This window comes from Pongo abelii, chromosome 1, assembly GCF_028885655.2.
Source record: "Pongo abelii isolate AG06213 chromosome 1, NHGRI_mPonAbe1-v2.0_pri, whole genome shotgun sequence".
Taxonomy (NCBI): domain Eukaryota; kingdom Metazoa; phylum Chordata; class Mammalia; order Primates; family Hominidae; genus Pongo; species Pongo abelii.
Window position 1 is genome coordinate 195,710,371 of NC_071985.2, and position 24,319 is coordinate 195,734,689.

At 51.0% G+C, this 24,319-nt stretch overlaps 4 protein-coding genes across 7 annotated transcripts in view; 2 read left to right on the forward strand and 2 right to left on the reverse strand.

Moving 5' to 3' along the window:
- Positions 1-6,608, forward strand: part of MTF1 (metal regulatory transcription factor 1) — a 50,591-nt gene extending 43,983 nt beyond the window's left edge. The window contains exon 11 of the mRNA XM_002811022.6: positions 571-6,608. Coding sequence (XP_002811068.2) covers positions 571-998 — 428 coding nt within the window. The 3' untranslated portion in view covers positions 999-6,608. The remainder of the gene's footprint in view (positions 1-570) is intronic.
- A 114-nt stretch (positions 6,609-6,722) lies between these two features.
- Positions 6,723-8,034, reverse strand: C1H1orf122 (chromosome 1 C1orf122 homolog). Of its 2 annotated transcripts, none has more exons than XM_024248283.3 (3): positions 7,871-8,034; positions 7,445-7,646; positions 6,723-7,199 (listed from the first exon to the last, which is right to left on the reverse strand). In XM_024248283.3, exons 2-3 carry the CDS (start codon positions 7,490-7,492, stop codon positions 7,104-7,106), a joined length of 144 nt encoding a protein of 47 aa, XP_024104051.1. In that variant the 5' UTR covers positions 7,493-7,646; positions 7,871-8,034; the 3' UTR covers positions 6,723-7,103. The 2 variants fall into 2 exon arrangements, with proteins under 2 accessions (XP_024104051.1, XP_024104050.1); XM_024248282.3 differs by having other exon boundaries at positions 7,738-7,878.
- YRDC (yrdC N6-threonylcarbamoyltransferase domain containing) lies at positions 7,997-13,269 on the forward strand. The gene is made up of 5 exons (XM_009252323.3): positions 7,997-8,385; positions 8,958-9,072; positions 9,197-9,316; positions 11,786-11,928; positions 12,232-13,269. The coding sequence occupies exons 1-5, from the start codon at positions 7,997-7,999 to the stop codon at positions 12,302-12,304; spliced, it is 840 nt and encodes a 279-aa protein (XP_009250598.3). The 3' UTR covers positions 12,305-13,269.
- A 1,811-nt stretch (positions 13,270-15,080) lies between these two features.
- Positions 15,081-22,441, reverse strand: MANEAL (mannosidase endo-alpha like). Of its 3 annotated transcripts, none has more exons than XM_009252335.4 (4): positions 21,519-22,441; positions 20,411-20,520; positions 19,440-19,516; positions 15,081-16,388 (listed from the first exon to the last, which is right to left on the reverse strand). In XM_009252335.4, exons 1-4 carry the CDS (start codon positions 22,066-22,068, stop codon positions 16,373-16,375), a joined length of 753 nt encoding a protein of 250 aa, XP_009250610.1. In that variant the 5' UTR covers positions 22,069-22,441; the 3' UTR covers positions 15,081-16,372. The 3 variants fall into 3 exon arrangements, with proteins under 3 accessions (XP_009250610.1, XP_002811069.1, XP_054411068.1); XM_002811023.5 differs by having other exon boundaries at positions 15,081-16,665; XM_054555093.2 differs by lacking the exon at positions 19,440-19,516 and having other exon boundaries at positions 15,081-16,665; positions 21,519-21,608.
- Positions 22,442-24,319: the final 1,878 nt, after the last annotated feature.

Genomic DNA, 24,319 nt, shown 5'->3' on the forward strand with positions numbered 1-24,319 from the left:
GAGTCTCCTGGGCAGGCAGAACCAAGCAGGTCCTGTACCGCAAGGAGAGAGGTGTGGAAGGAAGACAGCAGCACTGTGCATGTGTGCCGGGAGGCTGGATACCGGCTTCATCCAAGCTAGTCCTCTGCGTAGGCCTACAGAGAGTGGGGGAGTGAGCTAGGTCTTGAAAGATGAGTGTCAGTTCTCCAGAAGAGTGGTGTCCAGGGATTTTAGGCGTAAGGAAGAGCCCACAGGCCCAGGGGTATAAAGAACGTGTCAGAAAAAGTAGGCATCCACATGGAGGGTGCAGTGGAGAATGACTGGAAATGAAGCTGGAAATACAGGGTGCATCTAGATTTTGTGTGTGTGACTTTCTAAGGAAATGGGACTTTGTCTTGGGCTGGGGAGTGTCCCTCTTTTACCTCAGAGGGCATGTGGTCCAATTTAAAGCAGAACGAAGCCCAAAGTGTGGCAACCATCCTTCCCATGGTTCCCATGGCACTCTGCTCTCACCTAGTCCATGTATCCCTGTCCCTCATGCTCCTGCCCCTGCAGCTACTTGAAGAGCAGTCTCTCTTGCCTCTCTCGCAGGGAGCTCTGTCCAGCAGATTGGCCTCAGTGTTCCTGTGATCATCATCAAACAAGAAGAGGCATGTCAGTGTCAGTGTGCATGCCGGGACTCTGCAAAGGAGCGGGCATCCAGCAGGAGAAAGGGCTGCTCCTCCCCACCCCCTCCAGAGCCGAGCCCCCAGGCTCCTGATGGGCCCAGCCTCCAGCTCCCAGCGCAGACTTTCTCTTCAGCCCCTGTTCCTGGGTCATCATCCTCTACCATGCCCTCCTGTGAGCAAAGCCGACAAGCAGAGACTCCTTCAGACCCTCAGACAGAAACGTTAAGTGCCATGGATGTGTCAGAGTTTCTATCCCTCCAGAGCCTGGACACCCCGTCCAATCTGATTCCCATTGAAGCACTACTGCAGGGGGAGGAGGAGATGGGCCTCACCAGCAGCTTCTCCAAGTGAAGGGCCCGTGTGTGCTCACCTCCGGGAAAAGTGGGTGAGCAGGAGGCATGAGGTACAATGCCTGCCATCATGAGTCAGAAATTTGAAGGATGAAGAAATCTACTGTTTGAAATCCTCACCTTTCAGACGTATTTTCTTTATTCACATCCCAGGAGCATCCATTTTAAGGAACTAATCTTTGGAAAAAAACAAAAAACAAAAAAACAACAAAAAAAGCTAAGTTATAAGTGAACTGTTTGGCTGCACTGTATGTCACTTTTGCTTGTTGTCATGTGAACTTGGAAACTAAGGTTACTCGTGTGCATAAAAATTCTAAATGAAAGGGTGTGGTTTCCATCAATCTGATGCTGCCCATCGCTTGCACTGGGGTCTTTGTGGTTTGGGCAGGAGAGTTCAGTGTGTTGGGTGTTGCTCCTTCTGTGTGTCTTGAATCTGAGGCTGACATTTGCTTGGAAGGCCAGACCCTTGCTCCATCAGAGAGGGCAGTGGCAAAGGCCAGTGAGGCAGCTGTGAGTTGGACAGGGTTCAGGTGAGATGGTGTTGTCATTTGTGCTTAGTGTTGGTGGTGCTCAGGGTGGATAACACGGGTCGTTCTGCAGCCCGCTTCAGCACAAATAGGCAGCTTAAGGCCTGGCTCACAGGCTGTGGGGTTGATCTGGCTCTGCAGAGGCCCTAGGCAGCTTGTTGACTGCTGTCTGTCGATGACGTGTGTGCAAAGCAGGCTCTAGCAACATGATCACTGTCTTTGCCTTCCTGGTTCTTTCTCTCAGTTGGTTGCCAGGGCTTGCAGATCGCAGTGAATTTTCCTTGGGGAACGTCGCTGTTTTGTCCTAGAGTGAACTTGTGGCTTATGGCCAGTTGCTGTTTGGTGGTCTGCCTTCTTTTTAATGGTATTTTCTTCCTCAGAGCAGAAGGGCTGCATTTTGCTTATCAGAAGAAGGTGTAGATTTAAGGGAATTAGTATGAGGTGGCATGTAATTGGCAGGCCAGGTGTCCTGGTTCCAGGTTCCAGCCAGGCTTTGGGTTGCCCCCTCCATCTCTGCCCCACTCTGGATTTTGCATACAGCCTCATACAGTGCAAACAAGGATGTGACTTGCTCAGCTTAGTCATGTGATTTATTAAAAAAAAAAAAAAAGAAAGAAAGAAACACAAAACGATGATCTTCTACTCAGGGTATAGCAAAACAAAAAAATTCCCTTTCCACCAAAAAGCCTGAAATGTTGCAATAAGTTATCTCATTTGGAATGTTTCATTAAGTTGTGTTATAGGAAAAAATTGTGTGTGTGTGTTATAGAATTATATCCATATGTCTGCCTTTGGCTCCAAGTCATTGCCTCTTAAAATAAAAGATACAATCCATACTAGCATGAAAAGTTTCTCTCAACAGGCTATATTAACATAGTCATGAGTGCTGACCAAACTCACCGAGCTCAGAGGCCAGGCATGGCCTGAGGTGCAGAATAGGCCTCTGCCTCCCAAGAGCCCTTTCCTTGCCCTGAGCAAGGAGTGGTGTTCCACAAACAAGGCTGCTCTTCTAAGCCGACAGTGTCAGGCAGGAAGCAGCCATAATTTTGCCTTGCATTTTCATTCCCTAATGTAAAGGGATCTGCATTGGTCACTCTCCTGTTCTCTGAGCCATTGCTCAGGGCCAGCCAAGACATTATTGAGAACAGATAATTTACCTTGGAGCCAGAGGCCCTCCCTGCCTTTAGCAAGGATGTTCAGGGACAGACAAAGAGGGCAGTGGTGGTGAATGTTGTTACTGCCATGAGGAGAAATGGCAGTAAGAAATCTTAACTACAAGCAGCCAATTTCTCATTCCAGGACCCTAGCCAGAATAATTGACTTCTTTTTTTTTTTTTTTTTTTTTTTTTTTTTTGAGACAGAGTTTTGCTTTCGTTGCCCAGGCTGGAGTGCAGTGGCGCGATCTTGGCTCACCACAACCTCCGCTTCCCAGGTTCAAGCAATTCTGCCTCAGCCTCTTGAGTAGCTGGGATTACAGGCATGCGCCACCACGCCTGGCTAATTTTGTATTTTTAGTAGAGATGGGGTTTCTCCACGTTGGTCAGGCTGGTCTCAAACTCCCAACGTCAGGTGATCCTCCCGCCTCAGTCTCCCAAAGTGCTGGGATTACAGGTGTGAGCCACCATGCCTGGTCTAGGGAATTGACTTCTTTTGACCTTCTGCACTCCCTTCCCCAAAAGGACTGTGGCTTCTGGTGACCATTGACCTCAGCAGAAGTTGATAAAGCAGGAGGAATTTCCTATTAACACAGTGGGTTAGTCCTCCTGGAAAACCATCTGCTGAGCATGAGTTGTCCTTGGCTGTCTCTGGGCCTCGCACCCATGGGAAGTTTTGAGATAGGGCCCTTGCTGTTTACAACTTCTGAGAGAGTAGTGATGGGACCCCAAAGTAAGCTTGTATCAGAGGGCAGTAATGACCTTCCCATATCCCCATCTTGTGGTCACCTGGGATTTGGGTTCCCTGGGAGCGGAAGTGGGAAATAGGAGCCCAGGGAAGGACATTTGAAGCACCCACGGTTTAAATAGCGACTCTTCCTGGTTAGCCAGGGCTGTGCTCATGTTGGGCCCTACCCAGGTCAGTGGCCTTTTCACTCTCAAAGATCGGGGGTGATGAAGCAGCATCTTAAACAGTGTTTAGGCTGACAGATTTTTCCAGTTGAAGAAGCTGAAGTATCTGCCTTTTGAGGGTGACTCTAGATTACAAGAGAGACTATCAGATCCAATCAGCTTTTGAAAAATCAGGAAGTGCTTAAAATGCCAGTGAGTGGTTGTGAAGATCAGGTTTATTTCCCAGGTAGGTAGTCTTTCTTTCCCTCCTTTTCCAGTTCTCTTTTCCTACCTGTCCTTCCATAAGCCTGGTCTCTAGTGCGGAGGACCTTGGAGAAGAGAGGGCCCCTAGCTAAGCTGGAGCCAGAAAGAACCTTCATGGTGAGTGTGGTTTCCCAAACCTGGGAAATGAACCTAGGGTGAGGTTAGGGAGGATTTGTAGAATTCTGGCAGGTAAAAATCAAGCTTTTTTCCTCTCCCATAGTAAACTTGACCATTTTCACCCTGTACGTTATCTTCTAGCTCCTACTAACATCTCCAATTAGACAACCGCTTCAAAGGGTGCTTAGCAACAGGGATTGGGGTTCATGGACTTAGGAGGTGGTAAGGAAACTGGCTGGCACCACCAAACTGCCTTAGTGAACTTGGCCCTTCCCAGGCAGGTAGGTTGGGCATTGAGGGATAGTGGCCCAGTCTTTCCTGGCAGGGTCTGGCCAGTCTCATGGGGGCACCACTAGTTTGGTGACAGAAGTGGTGTCATTTATTGAATTCCACCTCCGTTTAGAAGGAGATCATGGTACAAAGCCCAGGAGGGGCCGGGCCTTAAGATGTGACGATCTCTCTGAGTAAAAGGCAAGGGGCTTCTCTTCTTCACCTCTGGGATAGTTGGTAGATTGGAGAGTTTTATTTTCAGGGTCAAGGCTGTGGACTGATGGGGATATTGGAGGGTGGGTGGGTTTTCCTGAGAGACTTTGTATAATGCTGAATGTGTCCAGAGGGACAAGTTTGCAGAACCTCATATTGGTATATTAAAGAAATAATAAAATAAAAAAGCACTTTAGGTTATTTTATCTTTAACCCGATTGCTGCAATTTCTTTTGTGTGTATATATACATATATATACTTTCCACAAAGTTTTATTTTTTGCTCAGAATAAAAAGTTAAATTGAGGTGTGAAAAGAAAAGCACTTACCTTGGTGCAATATGTGTAGCTTGATGGTCGTTGTCCCATGTGGCCCTGGCCTGGCCGCGTTTTTCCGCTCAATCAGCCCTGTGCTATGAGGCTGTCCATAGGGAAACACTATTATGCATTCTCAGCAACCGCTCAATCTATGCAAGCCTTCCCTGTGTGCCCCAGGGCGCCCCCTCAGGCTCTCTGAAGAACTGCTGTGGGTCCTGTTTTCTGCTGACTGTTGAGGCCCTTTTTCATCACTTCTTGGTCTCTCGCCATCTTTTCCCTCTTCACCATTACAAAATGATGCCTGAAAGGAAGGAACAGATTGTTCCTAGGTAGAAACCTGGCACCTTCTAGACTTTTATATTTGTAATCACATCCATTGTCCTTAAAGACTTTTCCAGAGTCATTGAAACCATTGATTTGTGGAACTGCAACAGTATTTCTCAAGAGTTTACAATTGTCTTACACCACCAATCAGAAATATGTTTGGGGAGGCATGGGTGGCAGGGGGCAACATGAGCCATTTCCATACTGCTCCTCATACTACCTGTGTTGGTTCCTTAAGCAAAAAGGCCTCCAGCCTTCATTAAATCCTATAAACAAACATTAAATCCCATGAATCATTATCAACTTTCTTCCTTTACTCCACCTCCCCCATTTTATCTTCAATTCTCAGGCTATAGAATAGACAAGTTTTAAAATATACTTCAGCCAAAGCAGAAAGATTTTCATAGATCCAATATGCAAACAGTTCTGCTGTGACATAGATCAGAAATTGTCTGTTCCTTAATATTTGGAGGTGGAGGCAATAAAACTGAAGCATATTTCTGATTGGTTAGCCATTTTGGCCTGTTTCCTCTTGCATGTTTTTTAGGGAGAGAGGGAAAGGGTCCTGTATTTCTTCTGATGCCCTTAGGGGAAGCCGACGACCACTGGGCATTTCTCACTGTTACTCCTGTTCAAGAGAGGGCTTCTCAGTCTGCACTGAAAAATGCAAATTAAACTGGATCTTTATGTCAATGTGTACATAGTACAAGCTTTTTTACTGGAATTGAGGTTTAAAACCACACACTGCCCTTTTGGTGGTGTGCCTGTTGGGCCAAAAATTGGGTGATAATGTAGTGTCACTTTCTCAGCTCAATGCAGTTTCTACTTTTTCTTATGGGAAAATTTTTCATAAAACCTTTTTGCACCAAAACCCAGGAGTGTTTTTTGCAATATCCTTGTTATCCTCGTAGTGTGCCAAGTCAGAGGCTTTCTCTTGCCCTTTTCCTGCTGTGTTCTCAGGCCTCCCAAGGGCTGTTTGACTCAACAGTTTACATCCTTCGTTGTGTTTTGGAGAATGTGGGGGTGGGTCAGAGTTCAAGGTGTCTGTTCCCTTTTCCTGTGAACTCTTCCTAGTCCCTATTTGGGGAAGGTGGCTGGAAACAGATTTTTGCTGAATTTCTGGCTCAGATCTTCTAGCCAGGAAAGGCAAGAGCCCCCAAGAGCCCTTTTTTTTTTGACATACACTAATCATTGGCCGGGGTCTTGGTGACAACTTTTAAAATCCCAAATCGTTTTTTTGGATTATATAAAAGTAAGTGTGAAACATGGGAACAACGGACTTCCACTGAGCGATGTGAAAACGTTACAGGTTCAGTACTTCCAAAGGAAGAAACCTCCAAACCCAAAAAAGAATAAATACGAATTTGTATTTTTGAAGAATGTGAAATAATGGTGTTTGCTTAATTGCTCATTTTGTATAAACTTAATATTGTACTTTAAAATATCTGCTAAAAAGTGAAAATTTAACTTTTTGGAATTGAAAAAGCAATATTAAATACTAATGAAATCCTAATTAAATAATTATTTAAATCTGGTAGTATCTGTGGCATTTCTTACCAACCCTGCCCATAGTTGACATTTTTCCACCACTCCCCCCTTCCCAGCCATCAGTGTTGGAGAGGGGACAGAAAGGAAACGTCGGTCACCAGGAGAGTCTGCAGGTTTCCTTTTAATCAAGGCTCTGCTGAAGGTGTTTTGTGGGGCTAAAAGCCCCCAAAGCATGAAATGGACATGTAACACCACCTGGATCCCCCATAGCAGGCCAGACCACTCTGGCGAGCACTGCTGGTCTGCCCAGATCTGGGTAATCAGACTGGGTATTCATTGGCTGCATTTCAAAGCACAGCACTGCTTTCAGCCAGGATGAAGTGGGAGTGAACCCAGCTGCTAGCAGAGCTGCCACTCCAGGCTGAGAGCCAAGTACCAGCCACTGCCAGTGAAGACTGGCCCCTTTACTGAAGGGAGTTGTTCAGAGTCCAGCCACCGGCCCTGGGGAGGGAGAGAAGTCAGGGTATTCTGCTCGGGGATGGTCAGGGCTCCGCAGCTCCATCGCCAGCATCCTTTGGAAAGCCGCCTCTGGCGGAGACAGCCGGCTGGGGGGGCGCTCCGGGTTTGGCTGAGACGTTCTAGTTGGAACAGAAAGGAAAAAAGTGAGGCTGGGAGGCAAGGCCTTGGATTAGGCCCCACAAGGATACGGCCATTTGGCATTTGGATAGTATTAACTTTTTCGAAACCTTTCACCAGATCAAAGGAGGTTAGGGATAAAGCGACGGAGACATACTTCCCCCCTCCAGGGTAAGCTAGGGCTTGGCCAGCCTAGCCAGTGGGCAGACCCCACCCCACCCCAGCCCAGCCCAGGGTGGGCACTAACCCCGCCACCAGCCGGCTCCGGGCGCCGGCGGCCCAGCTGCCGTAACATCTCCTCGCAGGCTGCGATGGTGTCCAGGAGCTGCCGCTGCCGCTGCTCCACCGCGTCCAGCAGCTGCTGGGCGCGCTCCTCCCGGGGCGGCTGCGGGGGTGGCCTCCCGCCGAGCCCCAGCCCCGCCTTCCCGCGGTCCACGCCGGCAGCCTCCCTGCCAGGGAGAGAGCGAGAGACAGACGGTCAGGGCCGGCGCTTGCGCGGGGCCAAGCCCCTTCCCTCCGCCCCGACGGGCCCCCTCTCACCCCCGTGACCAGTCTGAGCCCGGGCCCCATTCCATCTCCGCTTGCGCGGCCCGACCACCGCCCCCCTTTCGGCCGCCCCCCTCCCCAGCGCTGCGTTAGGGCTTCGCAAGCCTGCGCCCCGCCCCGTCCCCACCGGTCTCCTTCAATCCTCCTGGGGGTCGTGGTCCCTTTAAGCTGCCCGGCGCAGAGGTGGGGCCGAGTCTCCTGGACCGGAAGCTGGCTGGGAGCGTCACTTCCTCCCGGAAGCGGGCCTTGGCGGATGTCTCCGGCGCGTCGGTACAGAGGGATGAGGGCCGCGGTGGCTGCCAGCGTGGGGTTGAGCGAGGGGCCCGCTGGCTCCCGGAGCGGCCGCCTCTTCCGCCCGCCGAGTCCCGCTCCGGCGGCCCCCGGGGCCCGGCTGTTGCGGCTCCCGGGGAGCGGGGCCGTGCAGGCCGCGAGCCCGGAGCGCGCCGGCTGGACCGAGGCGCTGCGGGCCGCCGTGGCCGAGCTGCGCGCCGGCGCCGTGGTGGCCGTCCCCACCGATACGCTGTACGGCCTGGCCTGCGCGGCCAGCTGCTCGGCGGCTCTGCGCGCTGTGTACCGCCTCAAGGGCCGCAGCGAGGCCAAACCTCTGGCCGTATGCCTCGGCCGCGTGGCCGACGTCTACAGGTGAGGCCGCCCCGACCCGGCCCCGCTGGGGGCGGCACCGCGGGAGGGGTTTCCGGTGACAGGCTTGGGAGACTGAGGCGCAGAGAGCGGGAGGGGCTTGTCCAGGCTCACCAAGGAATCCGGAACTGGAAGTATGTACCGAGGACTTAACGTGCCTCAGGTCCTGAACTACATGCTGCTGGGAAGCAGCAACACGCGAGAAAGGCAGCGACCCTGTTCCCTTGGCGCATTTGTGCTAATTGGGGAGGCCCCCGGGAAAAAAGCAAACACGGTAGCTTAATTTAATAGCGAATGCCTTGAAGAAAATAAAACGTGGAGCTTGATCCCACTATCGCGGTATCACAGCGGTGCAGCTGTTGTAGTCCCTGAGACCAGAGGCACATGGGCGTCAAGCCAGGGGTGCGCCTCTGGAGCCCTGCTTTCTGCTCAAGCTCTTAGGGAAGTGAAGCAGGGAGACAGGCGGCTCCCATTGTAAACTCGAAGGATTCCTTTCCTACGTCTGCCCAGAGTCTAGGAAAGGACCACCAGTGGCCCTTCAATTTTGAATGGATTTATGCTTCTGTGTTTCCCAGATACTGCCGTGTGAGAGTACCTGAGGGGCTCCTGAAAGACCTACTGCCAGGACCAGTGACCCTGGTGATGGAACGCTCGGAGGAGCTCAACAAGGACCTAAACCCTTTTACGCCTGTGAGTCAAGTTTTCTCTTGTGTCCCCAGACTCCAGGCCACTTGGCTTTCACTAGGATCCAGATAAGACTTACCCTCTTACCCCTTCCAACCTTTCTCATGATCCCTTTCCCCTTGCCTTATAGCTTGTAGGCATTCGGATTCCTGATCATGCCTTTATGCAAGACTTGGCTCAGATGTTTGAGGGTCCGCTTGCTCTCACTAGTGCCAACCTCAGCTCCCAGGCCAGTTCTCTGAATGTCGAGGTGAGTTTACCCAGTCCTTCCCCTGGAAATGTCACCAGCGCACACACTGTTTCCTGTGTAATCAGTGGCATTGATAGTGCACTGGGATGGCCAGGCGTGAGAGTCCTTGGGCCAACAGTGGGAAGGTTGCCCAGCTGGCAGGGAGGTGGTGGGGGGCAATATAAATTAAAAAAATTTGAAAGATTTTATCTCAAAATCTGAAAAGCCAGGGGGAGAATTGGTGTTTTCTTCTGTCTTTATAATAATAGGAAAGATTATGATAAGAACAATATCTTCCTGTTTTTCTGGAGATAACAGTTTTTGGAGAACACAGTTAGGCTGTAAATCTTCACGACAGTGCTAGGCTATAAATCTTCACGACAGTGCTAGGCTATAAATCTTCACGACAGTGCTGTAAAGAAAGATGAAGAAGGCCAAGGGCAGTGGCTCATGCCTGTGACCCCAGCACTTTGAGAGGCCCAGGCAGGTGGATAATGTGAGGTCAGGAGTTTGAGACCAGCCTGGCTAACATGGCAAAACTCCATCTCTAATAAAAAATACAAAGATTAGCCAGACATGGTGGCTCATGCCTGTAATCCCAGCTACTTGGGAGGCTGAGGCAGGAGAATCACTTGAACCTGGGAGGTGGAGGTTACAGTGAGCTCAGATTGTGCCAGTGTACTCCAGGCAGGGCTCTAGAGCGAGACTCTGTCTCTTAAAAAAAAAAAAAAAAAAAAGTGAAGTTTAGCTTCCAGAAAGTTAAATCACTTGTTCCAGGTCACACAGCCAGTAAGTGACTGACTCAGATTTTTACCCAATTTTTGACTCTTGCCCCTGTTCTCTTATCTCTGCCACAAGCCAGATCAAAGAAAGGATCATCCTAATCCTTTCTTGGCTACATAGATTAGAACAAAGGTGGACACATAGAAATTTCATTTTTTTCTTATTACTAAGATGTAAAATGTAGTAATAAGCTACATTGTGTCCCCAGACTCAGCCAGACACATAGTGTCACACATAGTATCCAACATCAGGCCTTGGGCCTTCCTTGGGCTTATTACATCCAGCTAATAAGCCTGGATAGAGTAACTTGCGTGCAGTCACACAGAGATATGGAAAGTCCAGAGTTAGAGTCCATATCTCTGTTCAGAACTCCATTTGATGGGTTTTCCATTCCCAGACCTAGAGTGGGGCTCAGGGTTCTTAGAAAGTGAGAGTTCAGCATCCCTTCCCATTCTCAGAGTGCAGGTTTGACTTGGTCCTGGTGGCTGTACCCCAGGAGCAAGAATCGGGATGTGGCACAGGGAGGGGAGGTTTTTACCTTGTCAGCAACCATTTGACCTGTCCAACACAGTAACTGGTATTTATGATTTCCTGTCCCAAATTTCCAGGCCTAACTGCCACTGCAGTGTCTTCACTGGGGGGTTAGGGAAGCTCTAAGTCAGTTAACAATTCAGTCCACTGTTCTAGGAGGAGTATCCTTCTCATAGCCCAAAGACTGAGTGCTGGTGGCATGCAGAATCTACCATGTTCTACTCTTCCTACCCTGATCAGAGTTGCAGTGAGATCCAGGAGCATAGTTCTAGAGCTAGAAGGAGCTGGAATCACTTGTTCCAGGTCACACAGACATTAAGTGACCAGATTTTTACCTAGTTTTTTTTGTTTTGTTTTGTTTGAGACAGTCTCACTCTATTGCCCAGGCTGGAGTGCAGTGGCACCATCTTGGCTCACTGCACCCTCCGTCTCCCGGGTTCAAACAGTTCTCCTGCCTCAGCCTCCCGAGTGAGTAGCTGGGATTACAGGCGTGTGCTACCACGCCCGGCTAATTTTTGTATTTTTAGTAGAGACGGGGTTTCACTATGTTGAGCAGGCTAGTCTGAAACTCCTGGCCTCAAGAGATCCAGCCTCCCAAAGTGCTGAGATTACAGGGGTGAGCCACCGTGCCTGGTCTTTTTACCTAGTTTTTGACTCTTGACCCTGTTCTCTTATCTTTGCGGCAAGCCAGGTCAAAAAAAAGATCATCCTAGTCCTGTCTTGGCTACATAGATTAGAGCAAATGAAATGAGGACATAGGATCATCTAGTCCGGCCCACTTGTCTTGTAGGCCTGGATAGAGTAACTTGCGTGCAGTCACACGGAGATACGATGGAAAGTCCAGAGTTAGAGCCCATATTTCTGCCCAGAACTCCATTCATTGTACTTACATTTCCCTAACTGAAGCAATGTATGAAATTTCCTTTTGACATAGCAAGATTTTTTTTAAACCCTAGATAGGTGTTACTTGGAGTGCTAACCCAGGAGGCCTCCAAACCTCATAGAATACAGTGTCTTTGGCACAGTTGACCTTAACTAAATGAAGCTTCTTTCTCTGCTTAGAGGAAGATGCCTTCTGTTTTAAGACTATATGGCCTTTGATGACTGCGTGCAGTTTGACATTATTGGATACACCAGGGATAGTGTCCATATGCTCTTCCTTCTCCCTCTTCTCAGGAGTTCCAGGATCTCTGGCCTCAATTGTCCTTGGTTATTGATGGGGGACAAATTGGGGATGGCCAGAGCCCCGAGTGTCGCCTTGGCTCAACTGTGGTTGATTTGTCTGTGCCCGGAAAGTTTGGCATCATTCGTCCAGGCTGGTAAGTCTCTTTCCTGTGGCGTGGGGAAATAATTTGAGGGAGGTTGGAGAGATGCAAAAAAGCTTTGTCAAGATAAAGATGGTGCCTCCTATCTTGCGCTGAGGGAGTGCGGGCCAGGTTTGGAGAAGTGGTAGTTGCAATGGGACTAAGTTTCCTGGCTTTCTTAGGATTCAAAAGGTTTCATCAAGGGTTGATGAACAGGGCGTAACAAGGCTAGCCAGTTTCGATGTCCCTGCTCACCAGCCTCTAGTGGGCTCGGGACTTTGAGAAGTCAGACTGGTAACTGTCCTGTTTCCTCCTCAGTGCCCTGGAAAGTACTACAGCCATCCTCCAACAGAAGTACGGACTGCTCCCCTCACATGTGTCCTACCTGTGAAACTCTGGGAAGCAGGAAGGTCCAAGGCCTGGTGCTGGATACTATGTGTCTGTCCACTGACGACTGGCAAGGCCTCATTTGCAGAGGCCACTGGAGCTAGGGCACTAGCCTGACTATTAAGGCAGTGTGTCTTTCTGAGCTCTGTAGACCAAGCCCTTGGAGCTGCTGGTTGAGCCTTGCACCTGGGGAAAGGATGTATTTATTTGTATTTTCATATATCAGCCAAAAGCTGAATGGAAAATTTAAGAACATTCCTAGGTGGCCTTATTCTAATAAGTTTCTTCTGTCTGTTTTGTTTTTCAATTGAAAAGTAATTAAATAACAGATTTAGAATCTAGTGAGAGCCTCCTCTCTGGTGGGTGGTGGCATTTAAGGTTCAAACCAGCCAGAAGTGCTGGTGCTGTTTAAAAAGTCTCAGGTGGCTGCATGTGGTGGCTCATGCCTGTAATCCCAACATTCTGGGAGGGCCAGGCAGGAGAACTGCTTGAGCCCAGGAGTTCAGAATCAGCCTGGGCAACATAGCAATACTCCGGCTCATAAAAAGTCTCAGGTGACCAAAGGCTCCTGAAGCTAGAACCAGGTTTGGATAAAGATTGAAGAGCCACAGGCCACTCTTCCCTCTGAGCCATTGGGCCTGGTGGTGTCATGTATTGTAATTGCTGGCGGGTAGAGCAGTCTTTTTGGTGTAATAGTGGGATGTCTGCTTAGTTGGCACGGGTTCAGTCCAAATGGAAGAATATTGGGAAATAAACCTCCACTATCCTTTTCAGTCAGGGAATTTTTTTCTTATTTATTCATAAAATAAATTATAGTTAATTATACCCATAACACCTTTATTTAAATCCAGTGTTCTCTGCAGCCTTTTGTCTATTTATATGTGTACCAAGTGTTAAACATAATTATTATTGGGCATTTGAACTTTGTTTTTCTTTAAAGAAATGCTATTAAACGTATTTGTAAATGGTTTATTTTTCTTCTTTTGAATTATTTCCTTAGGAGAGTAGGTCAAAGTGTAGGAAGTATTTATGGCTCTCAATATGGATTAGCCTTCAAAAGAACTGAGTCAAGTTACACTGCCATTAGCAATGTGTGAGAATGGCTGCCTCTGCCCCCTGGCCTTGCCATGTTTAGTATTTTTCAGATTGTGCATGTGTTAAATGAAGCCTGTGTTGCTACCTTCTGTAAATTACTATAGGTCAACATCCAACCCTTTCAGCTGTCCCTGCCTGCCTTGGTTTCCCCAGCTAAGCCCCAGAGCCAGGTGGCCAGGCCTGCTCATCTCTCTGGTGGGGTTTAATATCAGTTACCTAACTGGGGCTGGGTGTCCTTGAGGTGACCACTGGGGGTCTATTTCCTCCTTCCTCCCCTTCCCTCTTGCACCCTAGTTCCCAAAATTCCGATTCAGTCTTTTTTTTTTTTGAGACAGAATCTCTGTTGCCCACACTGGAGTGCAGTGGCACGATCTTGGCTCATTGCAAACTCCACCTCCCAGGTTCAAGTGATTCTCACACATCACCCTCCTGAGTAGCTGGGACTACAGGTGTGCACCACCACACCCTGCTAATTTTTTTGGTATTTTTAGTAGAGATGGAGTTTTGCCATGTTGGTCAGGCTGTTCTTGAACTCCTGGCCTCAAGTGATCCACCCGCCTTAGCTTCCCAAAATGCTGGGATTACAGGCGTCAGCCAAGGCACTCAGCCCATTTTTTATTTTTTTAAAGACATGTCTCTCTGTGTTGCCCAAGCTGGTCTCGAACTCCTGGACTCAACCGATCCTTCCACCTCAGCCTCCCAGAGTGCTGGGATTACAGGCATGAGCGACCACGCCTAGCTTCCCATTCAGTCTTGAGCCCATAAACTTCTCAGTACAGTGGTTTCCAATGCACTTGTTTTCAAGTATATCCTAAGAATCTTGTGAGGTGTTAACAGGGGCCTGCTTTAATCAGGGTTCCTGCAGTTAGCATATTAGTTTATTTGTAAATAAGCACTGGTTTGTTAATTCCCTCTAGAAGTCTTGTTTAGTAATGTTTTTTGTGGGTTTTTTTTTTTTTTTTTTTTTTTGTTTTGAGACAGTCTTGCTCTTGCCCAGGCTGGAGTCCAGTGGTGCCACATTGGCTCACTGCAACCTCCGCCTCCCAGGTTCAAGCGATTCTCCTGCCTCAGCCTCAGAAGTAGCTGGGATTACAGGCACCCATGCCCAGCTAATTTTTGTATTTTTAGTAGGGATGGGGTTTCACCATGTTGGCCAGGCTGGTCTCAAAACTCCTGACCTCAGGTGATCCACCTGCCTCGGCCTCCCAAAGTGCTGGGATTACAGGTGTAAGCCACTGCACCCAGCCTTGTTTAGTAATTTTTTTTTTTTTTTTTTTTGAGATGGAGTCTCGCTCTGTCACCCAGGCTGGAGTGCAGCGGCGTGATCTTGGCTCACTGCAAGCTCCGCCTCCCGGGTTCACGCCATTCTCCTGCCTCAGCCTCCCGAGTAGCTGGGACTACAGGCGCCCACCACTATGCCTGGCTAATTTTTTTGTATTTTTAGTAGAGACGGGGTTTCACCGTGTTAGCCAGGATGGTCTTGATCTCCTGACCTTGTGATCCACCCATCTCGGCCTCCCAAAGTGCTGGGATTACAGGCGTGAGCCACCGCGCCCGGCCATTGTTTAGTAATTTCTTAGGCAAACCTACTCGTGGTGAAGCCATAGCCAGCCCAGCTCGTATATCAGTTTGTCACAGAATCTAAGGTCAGAATTTGTGAGGTCTTGAAGAGAGCAAAAGGAATGCTTGAGAATACCAGTTCATATTTAATTACTACTAATCACAGTAGCACTGAACATGGCTCTAGTGAGTGGGCCTCAGTCAGTTCAGGCAGCTAAAGGGAGGGGGATTTCCTCCTGGTCCTCTCCCTAGAGCTAAATATGCATCTGGGAAAAATTAGGCTCTGGAGCACAGAGGTATTTTTTTAGAGGAGAAAGAACTGAACTCCCAGCACTAGGTAAAACTGCAAAAAGAAAAACAACTGTGCCCAGGCACTAGCTACAAGGCCACACCAGAAAAGGAAAGCTGGGTCCTGGAAGCTTCAGGACGGGAACTCTTCCTTGGTCAAGTTTTCCCCAGCACCTAGCACATAGGAAGGTGCTTGATGAGTGAGTGTTAAATGAACCTGTGAGTGCTCAGGATGATTTCCTGATAATTGGGTTCAGGAATCTACTGGGAGGAGCTTAAACCTAGAAGTTCCCTTTTTGAAAGTCTCAAATATGGTTCCCTAACTTAGAGAAGACAGATGATGTGGGAAGGAGGCCTGAGGTAAGGATGCAGGCTGGCGGAAAGGATGCAGGCTGGCAGAAGGGAGCAGGGCGCATGCGAGCCCAGACCCTGACACCCTTCCAAGGGTGGTGACTGGGTGGCCACTACACAGCACCAGCCTGCTGCAAAGTTCAAAACTAGAAGGGGTTACATGAAAGTGTTCCCAGGATGTGGAGCTGCCCTGGGCTAAGTTCAGTCACCTGCCAGCCTCTGCCGTTCCCATCATCGCACAGCACCCCAGCACCACTCGCCTGAGGAACGGGCTCTGTTGCACAGACCCATGCCTGACGGCCCACCCAGAAGCACCCAGCTGCTGACCTCTGACCTGGGAACGAGTGAGTGCCTACAACCTCAGCTGAACCCCACATGGTGACATCTTCCAGCAAGGCAAGGACATCAGCACCTCACGCCCGTTTCCAGGCCCCTCACATGAGCCACTGCTCCTTCTCTTTGATGAAGTGCTCCGCCCAGCGGCGGGTCAGCTCCAGGTACAGGCTGGGCTGGTGAGGCAGGTAGTCCAAATACAGGCGGGTGGGTGTCTTCTTGGGAATGGCCTTCTCAATCTGGGTGCCCTCGTGCCACTCATTGAAGGAGGTAATGGAGACGATCTCAGGCCTTACTGTCAGGGCCGCCTGCAGGGCTGTCTCATAGTACTTGCCATTGACCCTGTTGCGCGTATTGTGGTTGTTCCAGGGCCGAATGCTGGTGTCTATGTAGCCAGGCCCCACACTGGGGATGAACATGAGGTTGTTGGCATCACAAAAGTTCTTCACAGCTTTCCAGTTCTGATGGGAAGAACCAAAGGAGAAACCATTGGAGGCAAAGTAGGTGTACATGCCGTCAAATCCGGCGGCCAGGATGTCGTGGGTGTGGCCCTCCTCCACCAGCAGCGCTATGAAGACCCCATCGTAGGGTGTGTTGCGGATCGAGTGGGGCCCGTTTGGTGTCAGGAGGTGGGCCCAGGCCTCAGGGGACGTCAGGTATGAGTCGTAGATATAAAAGAGTGGGAGGCTCTTGCCCATGCTGTTCTTATAGCGGTAAAATGCACCATGGGAGCCATACCTGAGAAGGAGAAAGAAGAGCCTCAGCTGGATGGAAGAGACCAGCACAGCTGTAGGACCTGCCGTGGATGAGATACGGATGTCACACAGCCCAGTTCTGGAGCCAGTCAGTCTCTACAGTTGGACTCATCATGCGTCTAAGCAAGAACCTGGTTCCCCTCCTTCCTCTCTCCAGTTGTCCTTCCTAAGCCTCACTTCCCTACCCTTAGCCAAGCCACCACCGTCTTCCATCTGGATTGCAACAACAGCCAGCTAACTGGTCTCCAGGCTGCCATCCTGCCTCCGTATAATCCATTCATTATTCCCACCTACTTGATCTGGCCCTGCCTGCCCCATTCCTGCCCCATTCCTGCTCTCTTCCGAGCTATTACTCCCCATCTGGCTTTTCTATCCGGCTGTCATGTGTCATGCAAGCTTGTTCCATCTTATGGGACTTGCATCTGCCAGCCCTCTGCTTGGAATTTTCTCCCTGCCTCTGGATCTTTGCAGAGCTGACCCTTTTTCTTTTCTTTTTTCTTCTTATTATTACTTTTTTCTGAGATAGGGTCTTGCTCTGTTGCTCAGAGCTGGAGTGCAGTGGGCGATCTCAGCTCACAGCAACCTCTACCTCCTGGGGTTCAAGCGATTCACCTGCCTCAGCCTCTCAAGTAGCTGGAATTACAGGCACCCGCCACCACACCTGGCTAATTTTTATATTTTTAGTAGAGATGGGGTTTCACCATGTTGGCCAGGCTGGTCTTGAACTCCTGACCTCAGTCAATCCACCCACCTCAGCCTCCCAAAGTGCCGGGATTACAGGTGTGAGCCACCGGGCCTGGGCTTTTTTTTTTTTTTTTTTTTTTTTATTCTTAAGTCTCACTGTATCGCCCAGGCTGGAGTACAGTGGTGCCATCATAACTCACTGCAACCTCAAACTCCTGGGCTCAAGTGATCCACTCACCTCAGCCCCCCAAATAGCTGGGACAATAGGCATGCATCACCACGCCCAGCTAATGTTTAAAAAATATTTTGTAGAGATAGAGTCTCCCCGTGTTGCCCAAGCTGGTCTCAAACTCCTGGCCTCAAGTGATCCTCCCACCTCAGCCTCCCAAAGTGCTGGGATTACAGGTGTGAGCCACCACACCCAGCCCTGACTGCTCATTCAGGTGTTAGCTCACCTGTTGTCTCCTCAGACTCACCTGACCTGACTATCAATTCTTAAGTAGTTTCTTGGGCACACTCTAGCACAAAATCCTGTACAGATCACTGTTTGATTTTTCCCATTTAATTACTGTCTGCTCCACAGTACCTGCAACATACACTAGAAAGTAAACATTATGAAATCAGAAACTTTGCTAGTCCTATCCATTACTGTACAACTGGGCTTAAGTCAGTGCCTGGATACATGTAGGCACTCAATACTTTTTTTTTTTTTTTTTTTAAGAGACAGAATCTTGCTCTGTTCTCAGCTGGAATGCAGTGGTGTAATTGTGGCTAACTGTAACCTTGAACTCCTGGGCTCAAGTGATCCTCCCACCTCTGCCTTCCAAGTAGCTAGGACTACTACAGGCATGCACTGCTATGCCCAGCTAATTTTTTTTTTCAGTAGAGATGGGGTCTTGCTATGTTGCCCAGGCTGGTCTCAAACTCCTGGCTTCAAGCAATCAATCCTCCCACCTCTGCCTCCCAAAGCCCTGGGAGGCCGGGTGCAGTGATTCACACCTGTAATCCCAACACTTTGGGAGGTCGAAGTGGGCAGATCATCTGAGGTCAGGAGTTCAAGACCAGCCTGGCCAACATGGTGAAACCCCAGGCTGGAGTACAGTGGTGCCATCATAGTTCACTGCAACCTCAAACTTCTGAGCTCAAGTGATCCACTCACCTCAGCCCCCCAAGTAGCTGGGACCATAGATGTGCATCACCACACCCAGCTAAAGATACAAAAATACAAAAGTTAGCTGGGCGTGGTGGTGGGCACCTGTAATCCCAGCTACTCGGGAGGCTGAGGCAGGAGAATCGCTTGAACCCAGGAGGCAGAGGTTGCAGTGAGCCAAGATTGTGCCAGTGCACACCAGCCTGGGCAACAGAGTGAGACTCTGTCTCAAAAAAGGAAAAAAAAAAAAAGCACTGGCATTACAGGCATGAGCCATTGCACGCAGCCTCATTCAACATTTATTTATTTATTTATTTATTTATTTATTTATTTATTTATTTTTGAGATGGAATCTCGCTTTGTCACCCAGGCTGGAGTGCAGTGGTGCAATCTCGGCTCACTGCAACCTCCGCCTCCCAGATTCAAGCGATTTTCCTGCCTCAGCCTCCTGACTAGCTGGGATTACAGGTGTGCGCCACCATGCCCGGCTAATTTTTTTATTTTTAGTAGAGACGGGGTTTCACCACGTTAGTCAGGCTGGTCTTGAACTCCTGACCTCAAGTGATCCGCCTGCCTCGACCTCCCAAAGTGCTGGGATTACACCATGCCTGGCCTTCATTCAATACTTTCTGAATGAATAAATGAGGTGCCTACATTGTAGAAGCTACTTTCACATACATTAACTCGTGTGATTCTCACAAGACTCAAAGGTTAAGAGGCTTGCCTCGTCACAGATCAGAAGCCACAGAACAGGAATTGAAACCCAGGCTGCCTGACTTTAGGCCCAGTACTCTCTTACTATAAAACAGCTGCTGGGAAACACAGGCATTATGCCCTGTGTCTCTTGACCTGCCCCTCCAAACCTTCTATCCCTACCTCCATTTTGATCCCCGCCAAAATCCCGGCCCCCAGAGCAGCCTTACGTGTCAATGATGTACTTGATGTTGTCATGTACAGTGATGTCATCCCGGCCCTTGTAGGGTTGGATGTGGAAGGCCACCTGCCACAAACAGAGGAGTAACTGGTCAGGTGAGTGTCTATCTAGGCGCCACAACATATCAGGCTCAGGATCTAACCATGGCCTGGAGGAGAGGCTGAGTTCAGAAGAGGGCCTGGCAGTGCTGGGCACAGTAGAGATAAAGGCAGCTGCTGCCCTTCAAGGCCAAAACAGGGGTGAGCAGTTTGCCCATCTCCCGCAGCAGGGCATGTGGGAAGCATTTTGGTGGGCTGTTACAGGGTGGCTAATAGGTTTCAACCTTGTGCCAGCTCCAAGTGGTTGGTGCTAGCTGCCTGAAACAGTGGAATAAGTATGCTGAAGCTGTGTCAGTGGAAAACTGCTGTGATCTGTTAGACATGTCAGTGGTGGAATTCTCTTCAGGAATGGGGATGGGGCTTTTCTTCCTTCTCTATCATTTTTCTTCCTTCACCACAGAAGCAAGGGATGACTTACTTGATTGGCACATGTGGGGAAATGCTTCGTCCAGTCCGTCCTTCCTCTTGAAAGTAAGCCCACCTGCTGAGAACACCTGCCTACTCCTCGAGGTCCAGCACTGCCTCCCACTAGAGAGTTGAGTCTGCAGGTCCCTTTGGCTCTTGCCTACCCTTTATCCACCAGGGTTTAAAACCTAACCTCTATTATTATTTAACAAAAGTGATAATTATTTAGTCTTCTCTTGGTCCTATATTTAGTTTTCTCAGTTTTCTTAGAATTCAAAAAACTAAGAGCAACATAGGCACCATTTATCTGAACCCTCCCCCAAAACCACACTTGCCACATATTTGTTATCCGTGGGCTACTGCCAAGAACTTCTGTAGAGGCACTAACCCTGTGGGCGGAGGAGAGCAACTCTCCAGAATAGGGCAGAGAGCACGTGGCCTCTTCTTGGAGACTCACCTGGATGCTGTACTGATGGGCGGTGTCCAGAATGGCGGGCACCAGGTCATCTGAGGGCTCCCCGTTATCATCAGCCATGCCAGGTGGGTACCAGGACAGAACCAGGACGCCTGAGACGCAACACAGAGGCCACTTCAGAGACACACAGTACCCCCCTCAACAGAGATTTTTTTCCTCACAAACATCTCCAATTGCAAAAATGGTTCCTAAAAAACTGAAGCAAGCCTCCTGCCAGGTTCACTTCCTGCAGATGAGTCCCAGAGCCTCGCGCCCTGGAGCTGTCCACGCCCGCGGTGCTGAAGCGCAGCGCCTGCGGGAACCATAGCGCGCCAGGCCGGAAGGGAGCCAGGCTTTAGAGTGCCTCAGCAGTAGAACAAAGGGAATGGGTGGACAGTGCCACACCCACCTGGAAGCCACAGGCCTACCGCTGAAGAAGAGAAGCACCCCTAACCCTAACGTCCCGCATGGAGAAGAGCCCTGAGCAGAGGCCATCTGTAAAATCCAGCAGAATTCAGTGACGAAATCCGAAATAAGTGAGCCTCCCCTCCCCAGCCTACAAAGAAGGCGCTCTGGGACCCTCCCTCTAGCTGGGTGCTTGATGAAAAAACTCTAAATCCCCAACACTACCTCCAACTGCAAATAGAGCAGAGGCCTTCATGGAACATGGGCACACTTTCCTCTGCAGCCAGCAAAAGCAGGAAGGGCTGCTGCTCTACCCTGTACCTGCCGTGAAAGCAAAGTCCGCCCTAGGTTCCACTCCTCTGAACCCCAGAACCTGCGGGCCAAGGACTCCAGGCCTCACTTCCCATCGCCCAACAAATTTGAAGACTCTGCCTCCCTCTCCTGGTGCAAACTCCCAGCAGTTTCGCCCTATGGAAGGGCCCTGGATGTTAGGGATGGAAGGGCCCAGGTGGGGGGTCTGAATACTAGACAGAGGAGTGGTGTCGCATGGTGGGCCCAGGATGAGAGTGGGAGGGAACAGCTAAGAAGCCAGGCTGGCGGGTAAGTGGGACCAAAGGGCCGGTGACAGGACCAGAGGGAGCTGGGGTGTGGGAAGGAGGAAGGGCGAGGCTGGGGGGCAGGGCCGCCCAGGGTCGGGGGCTCTCACCGATGGCGGCTTCCTTGAGCTGGGTCATATGCTCCCGCAGCACTTCAGGGTCCCGGGAGCTGTAGGGCCCCAGCTCCGGGTAGAAGCTGGAGCCCAAGTCGTCTGGGGGGCTGTGGCGGCCGCGGGGGTAGCTGGCCGAGATCTTGGGGTCCCAGTGCGGCACCATGACGTGGTCCCAGTGAATGTAGTGGCCCTCGCGCCGCGGGCTCCCGTACCACGAGTAGTAGAAGGCATGCAGGTCCGAGTAGACGCGCAGGCTCTGCCCGGGGGCGGGCTCGGCCTCCGCGGGTGCCGGCCCAGGGGAGCCGCCAGGGTCCGCGGTGCGGGGCGGCGGCGGCGGCGGGGGCGGCGCGGCAGGGGCTGCCGGGGCCCTGGCAGCGGGCGCGGGGGCCCCCTCTGGGCGTCGCTCAAAGGGCGCCAGCTCCAGGCCCGGGCCCAGCGCCGGGAGTCCGTCCGGAGCCTTGAGCGTGCGCAGACCCATGAGGGTGCCGAAGGCGAAGAGCAGCACCAGGAACAGAGCGATACAGGCGCGGCGCCGCCGCCGGGCCATGGCCGACTGTGCGCTCCTGCAGCCGCCCCGCTACCTCCCCGCGCGCCGCGCCATGGCCGCCCGCCCGGCCGCGCGCTTCCCAGGCAGACCGTGCGCCCGGCAGAGCGTGGCGTGGGCGGCGCCCGGCCTGTCCCCGCAGTGCGGGCGGGCTCGGCACACAGGACGCAGGCGGCGCGGACCAAGTGGCCGCGAGCCGAGGGGGAACTGGACGCCGAGTGCAACGCAAGGCCCAGCGAACGGCGAGTTTCGGGGCCACAGGAGCAGGGACCTGAGTCAGGCCTCGTGACCCGCGAAGGAAGAGTCGCCTGGCTTCCTGGGCGGCAGGTGGTGGCGCCTGGCTGGGGAGCGGGGACGCAGGCCTTCCGGAGCGCGGGAGAGGGGCGGCGCGGCGGCGGCGCTGGGGCGGCGGCGCTGGGGCGGCGGGGGTGGAGGCGGGGGAGGGAAGGAAGCGCGCGTCCGTGGTTCTCTCCCCAAGGATTTCCTTCTCCGTCGATCCCCCTTTACTCACTTCACTGGCCCCCTCCCTACGGGTTTCAGTGCCACCCTTCTAGCCCCAGGTCCCCCATCCCTCGGCCCCCCTCCCCGGCACCCCAGGCAGCCCCTGAACCTCGGGGGAGGGGGCGTCGGGAAATCCCGAGGAATCGGACCCTACAGACGGATGGGGCCTGGCGGGCGGAGGACGACCGTGACTCGCGCAAGGTCACACTGACCGGGCCTGTACCCCGGGTCAGGACGCACTCTCCAGAGCTCGCTGCACTGCCCAGCCTGCCGGGTCGCAGTGTGGCTTAGTAAGTTCTCTGGTTGGAATCTCACGAAGCCAAAATTAAGGCGTTGGTAGGTTACACTGCTTTCTGGAGGCTCTAGGAATGGATCTACCTCCAGCTCAATGGCAGAATTCAGTTCCATACAATTGCAGGGCTAAGGCCCCCATTTGCTTGCTGACTGTCATCTGGGGGTCTTTCTCAGTTTCTAGAGGCCTGCTGCATTTCTTGGCTTGTAGGCCTGGTGTCGTCAGGAGCGGTCTCTTCTGGGAGAACCTCCTAGAGTCGGGGAGGATTAAATGAGATGGTTCCCATAAAGCACTTCCACGGGGCCTGAAAAGCAAGCGCTCAATACATGTGCGCCTTTCTTCCTGGATTCTGGGCTCCAGAGGACAGGCCCCGTCTTATTTACCTTGTTAGACGCCAAGGGCTGCCGGAACAGCATCTGACACTCACTTCCTAGTTTGAGTGAGTACCAGCCCCTGGTGTGATAGTCTGTAGATAATAAGCTTTTCACTCGCTATTGATAGAGTTCCTACACTGCATTATTCATTACTTCATTTATTCAGAAGATAGTTTTGTTTATCATATGCCTTCTTCAGTGGTCCGCAATGACAGCAACTTTGTTTCATTCCCTGTCTGCATGTCTAAAACAGAGCTTGGGATGATGGCGGCCACCCAGTTCTTATTGGTTAAGTAAAATGAATTGTAGGGAACCCAGGAAGAGGAGCAGCAAGCTTGGAAAGTGTTGGTAGACCTGCAGCCGAGGAAAGTGAGCTTGAGAGACCTTATGGTGGTAAATGTGAATGAAGTGGAATGCCTTCAGCTCCAGGTCGTCCATACCCGATTCAGCCTGGCTTAAGGAATATGCCAATGTATCAACTTGCAAAGCAAGAAGCCCAGTGGCAGGGCAGAATGGGTATTTTCTCTGATCCAACAATGTCATTAGGAACCTGAGATGTTCGCGTCTCACTGCTCTACTCTCCCCACCACTGACTTCATATACAAAGCCAGTTCCCCTCATGCCACAAAATGGCTGCTATGGCTATTGACTGCTCTTCCCATTCCACAGGCAAGGGTAAGACTGATTTTATCTTTCCCAGAAGTCCTAAACAAACATCTCATTGAATCTCATTGGTCTAATCTGGTTTAGGCCTTTTTATGCCAGACAAATTGTTGCCGAGGGGGATAGAATTACCATGACTAGATTAGATTACATTTGTGGAGTGGGTTAAATGTTGGAGAGAATACCATGTCTACCAAAGAATGAGGTGACTCTGGGAATAGAAAGAGTGAGAAGAGGCCGGGTGCGGTGACTCACTTTGAGAGGCCAAGGCAGGTGGATTGCCTGAGCTCAGGCGTTTGCAACCAGCCTGGGCAACACGATGAAACCCCGTCTCTACTAAAATGCATGAAATTAGCCAGGCGAGGTAGCAGGCACCTGTAGTCCCAGCTACTTGGGAGGCTGAGGCAGGAGAATTACTTGAACC